Source organism: Vanellus vanellus (assembly GCF_965231255.1).
Source record: "Vanellus vanellus genome assembly, chromosome: 1".
In the NCBI taxonomy this organism is placed as follows: domain Eukaryota; kingdom Metazoa; phylum Chordata; class Aves; order Charadriiformes; family Charadriidae; genus Vanellus; species Vanellus vanellus.
This window is the reverse complement of record NC_138905.1, coordinates 96247329-96260045: the sequence shown is the minus strand read 5'-3', so window position 1 is coordinate 96260045 and position 12717 is coordinate 96247329. Positions and strand designations below refer to the sequence as shown.

Sequence of the window (12717 nt, the reverse complement as noted above, 5' to 3'; positions counted from 1 at the left end):
TTTTTTTTTTCTTTACAAAATTACTGTTTGGAAACAATTTCAGCAATACATTACAATGCTATGCTATAGTCACGAGCTACCAAGTTATCATTGGTAAGTGATCCTTCACAAGTCAAGAGCTGGATGTTCAATTGCTCACTTCTGGGATTCTCATTTTGCTCTGTGTTTAGTCTCTAAGTTAGGGCCCATTTTCCAGGCCTACAGTCCTTTTGACTCGTGTCCTATGGATCTCTGTCACTGATGAAAAATGCTCTGTGTTGAGAGATTCACCACTGATGTACTCAAAGCATATGAAAAGTCTCTGTGGGTGGCACGCGTGGGACAGATTATTGCTTATAGCTCATGGGGAGGGCACGAAGAGGTGCTGTTGCCTGGGGATATGCATGCTGCTCGCCAGGGCGCTTTGGCATGGAGGGCATGCAGGTCCTACAGGGAGGCACTGAGCCATTGCTGAGCAGTGAGAAATTCCCAGGTGCTGCCAGCCTGGACCCAGGAGAGCTGAGAAGCGGCTTGCTGGGATCGCGTGTGCTGGGAGGAAGGAAATACGGAGTCTGGTCGTCTCTCTGCTCTTGATGATCTTAAGCTGTGTCCAGTGTCCACCCTTGTAACTCTCTTTCCTGCCTCATCTGCCCAGTGTCTTCTGTGTAACATTTTTAGGTTTGCGGCTGTCTTTCAGTAACTGTTTACCTAGAGCTTGAAAGTGTAAGTTTCAGCTGAACTGCAGAGTTAGAAACCACCTTCTCTTGCCTATCCATCACTGTGATTCAAGTATTGAGGAGTGGGAGAGACTTAAGAAGAGGAGCCTGGCTTGGATTATTTTTTTCCGTCTTGTTCCATTTCCATAGCACAGTTTGGTTCCCAACACAGCTGTGAGGAAAAGAGATCATGAGATAACTACAGTACAGACTGGTGTTGTGCGACCTTACTATGAAAAGATAAGAAAGAGACATTGCACAATATCTTTTCATTACTTCATATATTTACTATTAACGTATATTCAGGCAATTGGATTTTTGCCTTGGCTGAGCTCCTGTCCTGGAAGGGATGCCCTGTGTTTCACCACTGGCCTTGTCTGTCACTGTTGGCGAGCCTGAGATGTATTGAAGTGGAGGTTTGTCTTCCTATGAATGAAAAATGTGCAAATAAATAGCACTGTGTTTTACTCACTGCGCCCCTTGCCAGAACCGAAGCTGCATGTGTGAAAGTAAACAGACTTGAACCAGTGGTGCATTCAATCAAACATTTTAGTATGTCTGCAATGAATTATCAAAAGGACTGGTAAATTATGTGTTCAGAGAGGCCTTATACAGTTAGGACAAAGAATGTCTCAGCATTTTCAGAGCAAGAAATGGGGCCTTTTTGTTCTTCTCCAGGAGGTGAGTAGCACCAAGGCGTGCGTTGGCAGTTTGCTTGCTCCAGATTCTGAAAGAATGCTTGACTTGCAAAATTCTCATCTCTTCTGCTTTATTCCACAGTTATGAATTCCATGTGAAACCTAGAAACCCTCTTGGGGAAGGTCCAAGTAGCAATGTTGTGGCATTCAGTACTGAATCAGGTAAGAATTTACAAAGGTCTGACAGCGGCTCTAGTATCCACATTTGCGGGATATACGAAAGGCTCTCTTGCTTCATTTTGCACGTTTGGTCTTGCTTTTTACTGTCTCCAGATCGGCTTTTTACTACTGAACCTGTTACGGTAGTGCCTGGAAGGTCAGCCTGAGATCAAGGCTATATTGTGTGAGGATGTAAGATGGCCAGACTGAAGTAGAAAAAAACAGGAGCACGCTGTCTGGTGTTCATTATGAAGAAACTAGCTTTATCCGTAGAGAAGGCTCAGTCGTTTAAGATGAATATTCTTGACCTTTTTGTATCTATCAGACTTATTAACGACTTCTGGGTGGGGAACATAAGGTTTTTCTTTGGGCTGGTGTGTTTACTGGGCACTTCTGCTACCTGTTCAATAATGCTGCTGTATGATAGTGATGTCTTTTGGCTGGAATAAGGAGTGAGAAATAGCAGTTGGCAAAAGTCAGTGTCCCACTACATCCTCCTCCACCCTGTTTACTCTCCTGTGAAACTGTCAGAGAGGTGTATACAAGGCTATTTTGACCGTTGGTTGGTTCCCAAGTTAGGTCCTAGCTGACTCAGAGGTGAGAATCAGAGAGCGCCTTTGCTTTCCCTCTCCCAGTTCCCCATGAGGCTAACTACAGTTGACTCGTTGACTTTATACAAGCAAGGTACCATCTTTTGTGTAGAAGTGTTTATTGCTTGATAGTACTTAAGGACCATATAAAACAGAAAATGGACTTAGCCTTTTTAAAAGGACTTTCTCAATTTGCGTTTTGAGCCAGGTGTAATAATATAATAGCCCTCATCTAGTGCTGTCACTGATGGATGAGAGTTTTGGCTGAGCAAGGGATTAGTCAGGGAGGAGTTCAGACTATGCCACACATCTTTAAAAACTGTGAATACACTCTTTGTAATCCTAGATTGTTAACACTGAAAGAAATGTTTATGCCAAGTGCAGTTTTCATGAATGACAAGGCTTATGTTCTGTCTCCTGTTTAGCTTGGACAAATCAAGCAGTCAGTTTTATTTTTTCTTAATTGCACACATCCATTTCTTGCTTTTGGACTTTCATAGCCAAGTTTTGTGTGGCAACTATTACAGAGGGGTCCTTTTTATTATTTAAGTTTTGAAACTGAGATTTTAAAAAAGATGCAGTAGAACTGGTTTTTGCTGGTTACCCGTTTAAACTCTTGGTTTTACTAGAACTGTGTTTGACCGGTATCGTCCCATAAGTACAATTTTTAAAAGCTCATTGATACTGTTGTTTCACATAAGAACTATATTTCTTTTGATTTGATTTAATGCAAAAGTGAACTTTGCTTCCACAACTCTTTCTGTTTCACAAATTACAGCTTATGTCAACTGTAGAAAATCACTTACTGATGCTTTTCTATAGAAATATTGGGAAGGGTCATTTTACAGTATCTGATTGTATGTTTGTTTTCTTCCCCCAGCGGACCCAAGAGTGAGCGAGCCAATTTCAAGTAAGCCTTTTGTGCATAGTATGGTGTCTTCTGATCAGGAATTTTTTCAGAAATGAGATAGCATAATTTTACGAGGGAGGGTGGCCGTACTGCACCACTTAAATGAGTTATGGAATCAAAACAGCATTCACACATGATTTCACTCCTCCCACCCGTACGCCTGGTAAGGAATTCGTGCCAGGCCGCTTGTTTACCTGAGCGGAACGCAATCAACGTGATGTGGTGCTCGCATGGCAGCTGGGATGGCATCAAACCAGTGTACACAAAAGAGCCAAGGACAGCCTCATATTTTCTCAGCCTTGTCATTAAAGCAAAAGAAAGCTCTGCAAAATGAATAAGCTACTCCACACTTTTTAAGTGAGTTAACAGAACACAACTCAGAGGGCACTACTTATCTGCCATTGTGTTTTAGAAAAATGTTCTGCTTCTGAAGGCTTGATCCAGCTCTGCTTTAGGCCACTTACAAGTTTCTTGCTGTCTTCGGTGGGAGGTGGACTGAGCTTTTGAAGAACAGCTGAGATGATAGCTCAAGCAAATTGGGCTGCTTTTGCATTTGTAATGAACATCACTTTGACAAACACTGAGACACTGTTTCTATCCATGTGATCCATGACACTTAATTTTTACGTGTATTTTTGTTAAATCACATACGGTTTGCTGCAAGCTGATTGACCTTGCCTGAACCCACTGCAAATAGTGACTGTATCACACACTTTGTAAATGAGAGTTTTGCCAACACACAGACATTGTTCCCCTGATGAGGTCCTAGAATGAGCTTATTTCAAACTGGCACCACACACAGAGAGCAGAAGCAGTTCACTGCATCAATTATATCTGCACCCTTCGACGCTTCCCTGAAATATCTTTCATGTTCAAAATGCAGGTGACTGGCGCCACGGTGCATTCTCCTCCATCAAGGTTTCTAATTCTATTTATTTGTATATATGTGTTGTACATAATTTCATACGCAGCATTATACTTCAGCCTCTTTCTTCCTCTCCTGCAGTGGGAAAGGATGCTATCTGGACTGAAATCCCCTTCAATTCGGACACCTATTCAGAATGCAAAGGGAAACAATACGTAAAGAGGACTTGGTATAAGAAGTTTGTAGGTGTGCAGCTGTGTAATTCTTTGAGATACAAGATATACCTCAGTGATTCACTTACAGGTAAGAGACATTCAAATCAGTGTCGTCCACATTATACACTCCTTAAAGTTGTCACGGTTCCAGAACTAAGGGGTTTAACAAGACGAGCTCTACTGAGCGTGATCAGGTATGTTTAATCTTGTCCATAGACAGATGAATCATAAACAGTAATCTGCTCGTGCTCAGTAATCATTGATGTGTTTGATACTGAATTTTCAAACTCAAGAGTTACTTCTCTGTGGTGATCACTTGATTTTAAGTACATGGTCGTATCTGGAGGGTCATACAGAAAATTGATAAAGATCAGGTCTCTGCCAGTGAATAGCATATATTGTAAAGGTGCCGAATTTGTATTTAAAGGGTAGCCTGGAATAGTTCTTAATTAGAGGATTAGGGCCTAATTTTAGACCAGGATTAGACTCAGTCATTCCAATCCCGTTTGGTAAACATCTGGTTACTTCATTACTGTGAGGCTTATAAATACCTGAGTATTTATAGTCATAGTAAACAGGTTTCATTCACCTGCTTTGACGTTTTTGTTTTGTTTTCACATTGCCTATTTTTGCTTATAATCTCTTCCCTCCCAACCCCCTTCTTTTTCTTATGTTCGAATGCTAACAGCAGTCTCCTGGCCTTATCTTCTCACGTTTTGTTCAGTGCCTTAAGGTCACTAGAGTGTGATGTATTTAAGATCTGAATCAAGTGACACAAGCTGTGTGTAAGATGGGGAAGCAGCCTGTAAAAAGTGTTTTCCAGTTAGTTGATAGTTAAGCAGAACTTTCTGCCTCATGTGGGTTGTCGCAGTTATATTTAGAAATATGTTAACTTCTTATAATCCATCCCAAGCTCCTGGCTTTCTTCTGTATGCGGTCTTTTATCAGAGCTGCACGGAGAACTTTATCGCAATGACATTAGTGTGGCATCCAGAGCACAAAGAGTGTAATACAGCTGGGTATTGGAAATGTCTTTTGAACGCAAGTCAGGCAGTATGTTCATCACATTGGACTGAATTAACTAGGAGAAACTGTGGCTGAAAGAATTAACTTTCATAACCCAAAGTTGCCCCATCTCAGAGCTCAGCACCTCACAGGAGCAGGGCTCTGGTCTCTACATGTAGGACCACGGAGAGAAAAGAGCAGAGGAGTGTAGGGCAGCCCATGCCGATACAATTTTAAGCTGCCCGGCCTTGCACCCGCTCCGTTCACCCACCAGCAGACGAGGAAGGAAAGCCCTGTCGTTAATAGTGAGTACAGTACCTCGTATATAAATAATATCTTGCTGATTATGTGAATAAAAGAGCCTGTTTTAAACAGAGGTATCATTCATTCAACTAACCAGCTACGATCGAATGACAAACACTGGCAATGAGGCATAGCGTATCACAAAACCAGCCAGCAGAGGAAATAGCAGCGCTAATCTAGCAGGACTAGACTTCAGCCCTAAATCAAGTGAATTAACACTGCAGTGAAAGCTACTTCGATTTTAGGAGAAAAGTTTAACCTATCAGGAGCCCATTTTCCTATTTTCATTAGATTGTTTTTGTTCTTGCTGGAAGGGTGGTGATTTAACTTGGCTGGAGGAGGGTGGTGGTAGCCACATTGTATTCATTATACTTGCTAAGCCAGGTTCTTGTGCTGGAACTGTTACAACCAGTGCTGACCAGTTGTCACAATAGTTGAAAGAACTGAAATATTTATGTAGAAGGAAAGCTGCTTTCCCCCCGGTTCCGAAGTGAGACTGTCATGGCACGGGCCCTTCTCTCTATATGCGAGCGAGAAAGTTTCCAGTTTGAAGCCAAACTTTGTTCCGACGTGTGTCACTGTCACACCTTGTCTCGTCGTGCCCCCGAGGCCAGCGGAAGTGCGTCTGCCGGCACCAGCCAGCGGGGTGGGCAACGTGGGCCGGTGGTGACGGGATGCGCTGAGCTCCAAGTCCCGCCTTAGGCTGAAAGTATCTTCCAAAGCTTTGCTGTTTAGGCAGCCTAATGATCTTGAAATTTGGGTGCATTGTACAAATGCTGTTGTTTAAGGGAGCCGACAACCGTATCTTTGCAAGCTGGTTTTTAGTATGAATTTATACTTCTAGTATTGGCAGAATTCACAATGTATAAAACAAAGATGGTATCTAATTTTCTTAAGACCACTCATAAGGGTAGACTGGAAAAAAAACAAAACAAAACAAAACAAAAACACTTTATGCTAGAATTACTATCTTCAAAAGAGAAATAATAATCCAGTCATTTGTTAGCTAAGTGTTTTTAAGCGTGTTCCTTTATTATGGAAAGAATTGGGCAGTAAGAATTTAATAGTCGCTGAGAATGCTGCTAATTGCTGTATACCAATTGTGTGAATTATGCATAGGTTACACTGTGAGCCAGCAGAGTATGTGTGTATCTGAAAGTTACTGTTCTGGTGTTAGCCATAAAAATATCTGGCTTACTCTCTCTTATGAAGAAAAACTGATCTACATTACACATGCCAGGACTGTTCTATAAACCAGCATCTACTGCTGACCTCATTTAACAGTCCTCCAGAGCAGTCACTGCAGGCATTCCAGAAAAGCAGGCCACCTAAAAAAAAGTATTTATTGAGGGGAGGAAAAAAAATAAAATTCTAAGTGTGACCTTCAACGGCCATGGAAAAAAAAAAATGCCGTTTTGGGCAGCCTGAATGTTCTTAATTTCAGACCAAAAAATTGCTGAGAGGAACTCCCTCTGACCAGTTCTCTTATGGAAAAAACATGCCTGCAGCCAAAACTAGATAGTAATAAATAATTTTCTAAAGCGAGAGAAGATCTGCATGCACAGAGACCGTCAACTGGAGGTGAGAATTTTTTGGCAAAATATTGATCAGATCACAAAATAGGAGAGAGAGGGTTTATTGGTAAGCTGCTCTTTTATTAATGGCACTTTAGGGAGCAGTACTATAAGCCACCTCACCGTCTCTCAAATGGCCAGACTGGCACAGAGTCAAGGCTACAGGACACCCAACTTCTAATGAGTAACTGGACTTTCTGCTTAGCTTATACCTGAGTGCTGAGCCTATTTCTAAATGCTCTCACCTTTCCTTTCAACCCCACAACCAAAGGTTGAACATAGTAAGAACAAGTGCTATGAAAGGAGTTTAGAGAAAACGGTAAGTTTGTCTGAAATTGTTTCCTGCCAAGCCTTGGGAAGACAACGTAGCATGATTTCCTCCATCTTCTGAACTGAATTTTACTAATGTCTTGCAAATCAAATCAGTGAGTAAAAACATCTCTGTCAAAACTCCTTCGCTGTGAGTCCTCTTATTAACAGGATAAGCACAGCCCGTAACGTCAGCACAGCCTGCGTGGGGCACTTGAGACCTTGTTTTCTACTCAGTTGCAGTCAAGTGTCCGGTTAAGCAATCCTGCAAATAAATATGCGGGCACACTTCATGCTCTGGATAAGCAGTTACTATACCGAGGTCATCTATTTGTTAAAGGATATCACTTGCACATACATGTTGTAAAAAGATGATGATTTATAAAACAGGCCTTGGCTGTGTTATGAGGTGCTCTGTAAAAACATCTTTGAAGGTACTGGGGGCTTCCTGACAGGGAACCAAACCTGCCTTCCATTCCCATCACAAGCAAAACTTACCTTATTTTTGATACAATCAGGATGAGGTTCTAGGTAATAACAGAATTTCACTTACTGTATGAAATGTAGGGAGGAGAAAAACCACATTCAGGCATAGCTTTTGGCCAAGAATCACAGAATGGTTTAGGTTGGAAGGGACCTTAAAGATCATCTAGTTCCAACCCCCCTGCCATGGGCAGGGACACCTCCCACTAGACCAGGTTGCTCAAAGCCCCATCCAGCCTGGCCTTGAACACCTCCAGGGATGGGGCATCCACAGCTTCTCTGGGCAAACTGTTCCAGTGTCTCAGCACCCTCAGAGTGAAAAATTTATTCCTAATATCTAATCTAAATCTACCCTCTCTCAGTTTAAAAACATTACGCCTTGTCCTATCGCTACACTCCCTGATAAAGAGTTCCTCCCCATCTTTCCTGTAGGCCCCCTTCAGGTACTGGAAGGCCACTATAAGGTCTCCCCGGAGCCTTTCTTCTCCAGGCCGAACAGCCCCAACTCTCTCAGCCTGTCTTCATAGGAGAGGTGCTCCAGCCCTCGGATCATCTTTGTGGCCCTCCTCTGAACTCACTCTAACAGGTCCATGTTCTACTTACGTTGGGAGCCCCAGAGCTGAATGCAGTACTCCAGGTGGGGTCTCACCAGAGCAGAGTAGAGGGGCAAATCACCTCCCTCAACCTGCTGGCCACACTTCTTTTGATGCAGCCCAGGATGCGGTTGGCTTTCTGGGCTGCGAGCGCACATTGCCGGCTCCTGTTGAGCTTCTCATCCACCAACACCCCCAAGTCCTTCTCCTCAGGGCTGATCTCAATCCATTCCCTGCCCAGCCTGTTTTGTGCACGGGATTGCCCCAACCCGTGTGCGGGGCACTTTTGTCTACATACACGGGCGCAGCATTTGGAGTATGCACATAATGTTCAAATTACAGCTACAGAGCTTGAGAGAAGAGTCATTGTAACATTCACCTTGGCTTCCCCGCAGGGAGAAGAGCACAGCCCGTTGCCTCTGGTGGTTTTTGGAAATAGCTCTCACTAAACTGGATATGGATTTTCAAGTTTGCTGCTTCTTTGCTTTCAGGAAAATTTTATAACATAGGAGACCAGAGGGGCCATGGAGAAGATCACTGCCAATTTGTAGACTCATTCTTAGATGGAAGGACAGGACAGCAAGAAGATCTACCAGTCAAAGATGGTAATTCCTTACACCTGTCTCTGTAGCAAACCTTGGCGATTCCTTTGTTTGTGTGTTTCTTTTTCCCGCCAGTGGATTCAGCGCCCACTGCTGGGGTGGGCAATGGAAAGGGACTACCGGCTTTGCAGGCAGAAAAGAGTCGAGAAGTTTTTGAAGATGAGCAATGCCTTATTAAAAGAAGCTTATGACTCAGGTTCTGTTAGGTAGTAAACAGCCTCTCTCCTGTTTAAAACATTCCAACAGATTATTCACAGTTGGTATTACATATTTAAACCCAACCACAAATTTGAGTTTGCAGAGAAGCGTGAAGTGTTATGTTCAAACAAGCAAGGTTGATTTAAAGTGCAGTAAATCACCAGTTGGGCATTAAACAGCTTTGTTTAGTGCTAATGAGAAACTAAAAAGTTATTACTGGAAAATATAATTCATGCTGCAGTAATTCCGTGTGCACTGATTTGAACTGGGTGCCTAGAATTCCAGTCTGGTCTGAGTGGGCATGGGACTGGATGTCCTAAACGCAGCTGTCACCGGCCTGGCTGGTTTTCCCATGTTGCTGAGGCTCGGGCATAAGAAAATTGTATTTCTGTCAGCTGAACTCCTCCTGCCTTGCTTGTTTGCCAGTGTGAGGGAGTCCATTCCCTTGTGGGGTGAGGACACAGGCTGTATTGGTACACGCGCGCACGCTGAGTGTGTCATGGAATATTGTACAGAGAAAAATATCAAAGTGGTTTTCAGTACAATGTCAGTGTATTGCCCAAACCTTCCTCTATGTAGTGCTTCATTTATAAAACACCTTACAGAAGTACAGAAATGCATCGACGTAGGTGTGGGAGATTAAAGTGAAGTGCCCAAATCTTTCACAAGTTTTTCCGAAAACAAAGTAGGTGAACGCTCTGAAAGGTGTTTACTTATGTGATTTTTTTAATATTTTTTTTTTTAAGGAGGGCTTGCCTTCCCCAGCCAGTGTTGCCCATTTGTAAAGGTATTTTGTTTACATAAGGGATTGTCTGAGTCCAATTTGGTGTTGCCAGGACAGCAGACCTCTCAGCTGTATCAGATGCACTTTTTAAAAAGACTTTTATAAATATAAAAATTATCAAAAAAAACCAAACCTCCTACATAAAAAGCTCACTACCTCAGCCTAAAAGACATTTAAAACCAATTTGTTTTCAGCAGCTGGATTTAATGGAGTGGATTCATGAGCTACATTCATTTTTAGAAAAAAAAAATGCACCACAAACAAAAACCCAACAACAAAGCCATCCAACAAAAAAGCCCCCTGTAGCTTGTTTTTCTAGCAAATGAACTGAACAGAGGGAAGAACAGACAGATTGTCCATTGCTGCTCGGTTCCTCCCTGGCTGCAGCAAATTGAATTGTGTTCATAACTACGTACGTTTGACCCAAAGCACAGGGGGGGCATCATGACTCCTGTTGCGTATTAGATGCAGCTGTCAAGTTTTATTTAGGTTCACTGCAGCGTTGAGGCTACAGCAGTGGGGACTATTTAATCGTCATGACTTTGCAAGGAGGAACAGCCTCCTGTTTAGAGAAGACCTCAGGAGCAGCCAGAGGGGGAAGGAGAGGGCACGGGCCTCGCCCAGCCAGCACCATCCATGGGTGGGCGCTGGGACCACAAGCCTGGAAGGAAGGGGAGGCTTCACAGGCTTCACCCTTCCTGCTCTGCGCTGCAGCAGTCCCAAGCGCTTCAGCTTTTCTTTAGAGTTGGGTGGATAAAAGCAGCTGTTTTGGGGCGCTAATCGATAGAGGGGCAGCAAAAAAGACCTGTTTGTGGCAGTCGGGTTAACGGCATGTTGACTAGTTTAGCCATTAATTGAACTGTATGCAGCCTTCCCAGGGAAATCAAAGGAAGGTACCGTGTGGGAGCTTCCTGCAACCAAACCTCTGTTCTCTCTCTTCCAGGATTTTTCAGGGCAGTTCGTCAGGAACCTGTCAAATTCGGAAAAATAGGCGGGGAGACTCACATTAACTATGTTCGCTGGTATGAGTGTGGAACATCAATACCTGGGAAATGGTAGATGCGACGTGATCTCGGTGAAAAGGCCCAGCACTTACCACCCCCCAGCTGCCCAAGGCAGGCTCAAAGATGGAAATGTTTATGGTATGCCTGGCAGTTAAGTAAGTTTGCTGATGTGCAAAGGTTTATACAAGTCTAATGCCAATACTGCATTAATTGTGTAATAGTATAGGCTGCTTACTGTAGTTATCCAGTGTTACAAATTTGTTTTTAGATTAAAAAAAATAAATAAATCCCAAACAGGCTAGGGACTTGTAGGATAATGTATAGGGAAGCTGGCTCCCTATTCTTGAGGTATGGTTTATATGGTATTTTAAAAGATACGGTGTGTATATTATTTATCACGATGTTGTAATAAATGTTTAAGGCACAGTTATGGCAGAGTTGGTCATGGAATGCAATTAGTTTTTAAAATATTCACTGGTCTTCTTGTAATGTAAGTGCCATAAGCTACCTGTCTAGATAGATCTGTAATGTCCCCCCAGCCATAAATTATAGAAAAGACCCTACAATTTTTAATATCCTGCAACCAGTAAACTTGAAGCGCTTTCTCCTTACATGTACGAACAGTTTATACTCCTGCCAAAACGCCGAGGTAGGTTGCTATATGTGCAGCTTTAAATGATGAGGTTAGTGGGTTTTTTCCATGTTTGTTTTCAAATGCTTCACCTCCAGCAAGAACGCGTTCAGCCTATTGCTATGGCGTTGGAGCCGCTGCCCCTGAGCTCGGTAGGTGGGCTGGGCTGGGCTTCCTCCAATTAAAGCAGATGGGTACATACGTACATGGAATAAAAAAAATGGAACTGGCCTCCACAGTGGTGGCTTTTCATGAAAATGTAGTTTGCAGAGACTGAGACTTACTGGTTCAAAAGCCAAATGTACGTACAGTGCAGGGGGACTTGGAAAGACAAATGAAACGGGGGTAAAAAAAAAAGCTAGTTATAACAGCATAATCAGGTTTAAAACATTGTTCATTGGGGACAAAGGGGAAATAGCGATAACTGAACTTTAAAACTGCTTTACAGTAATTTTGATTAAAACCTCTCCCAAAGCTACTTGTTGTACTGCTTGAACATTTATGAACTAAATAAAGAGATGTAGTTTTTTTTAAAGGTGTTATTCATTACATTACTAATGTATTGAAAAAAATATGAACAGGAACACCCAGATATATATATAGTAGAAATAGTCATTTATAGAAAATGCCTTATAAAGTACATTGCAGGTACACTGTACTCCTAATAAAATATTTTTTAATCAAGCCTTTTTCTTAGTGTTTTACGTGAAAACAAACACTATTTTCTGTGGCAAATGCTATTATTCCTGGAAGTGGCTTGTTGGGAAGCAGGCACGTGTGAAGTGGTGCAATGTACACCTGCTGCGGTAGGTCTGACGGGAGTACAACCAGCAGGAGTTGTAGTTAGAGCTGCGGCTCACTGGAGAGCACGACTGGTGTGGGATCAGCAGTAGTTAAGGATGGTGAAGGTGAGAATATTTTCAGGCTTTAGTTCCCAATTTGTCTTTATGGGAGTTCAAACAGCTTGCTCCAGTTCATCGTTTGTTGTGTTTTTTTTTAATTCCCTACTTATTTTTATGTGTTCCTCGAATCCATAAGATGGAAAATATTAACCGGGAGAATGTTTTGCCCTCTGCTGTTATATGGTCTATTGAATTTG

The 12717-nt window shown here is 42.6% G+C and overlaps 1 protein-coding gene across 1 annotated transcript in view; it reads left to right on the top strand.

Moving 5' to 3' along the window:
- The window catches only part of ABI3BP (ABI family member 3 binding protein), a gene marked incomplete at its 5' end in the record, with an annotated part of 170381 nt that extends 158079 nt beyond the window's left edge, over positions 1 to 12302 (top strand). Inside the window, 5 exons of the mRNA XM_082487505.1 lie at positions 1476 to 1555; positions 3023 to 3052; positions 4059 to 4220; positions 8891 to 9004; positions 10927 to 12302. Coding sequence (XP_082343631.1) covers positions 1476 to 1555; positions 3023 to 3052; positions 4059 to 4220; positions 8891 to 9004; positions 10927 to 11042 — 502 coding nt within the window. The 3' untranslated portion in view covers positions 11043 to 12302. The remainder of the gene's footprint in view (positions 1 to 1475; positions 1556 to 3022; positions 3053 to 4058; positions 4221 to 8890; positions 9005 to 10926) is intronic.
- Between the last annotated feature and the right edge of the window lie 415 nt (positions 12303 to 12717).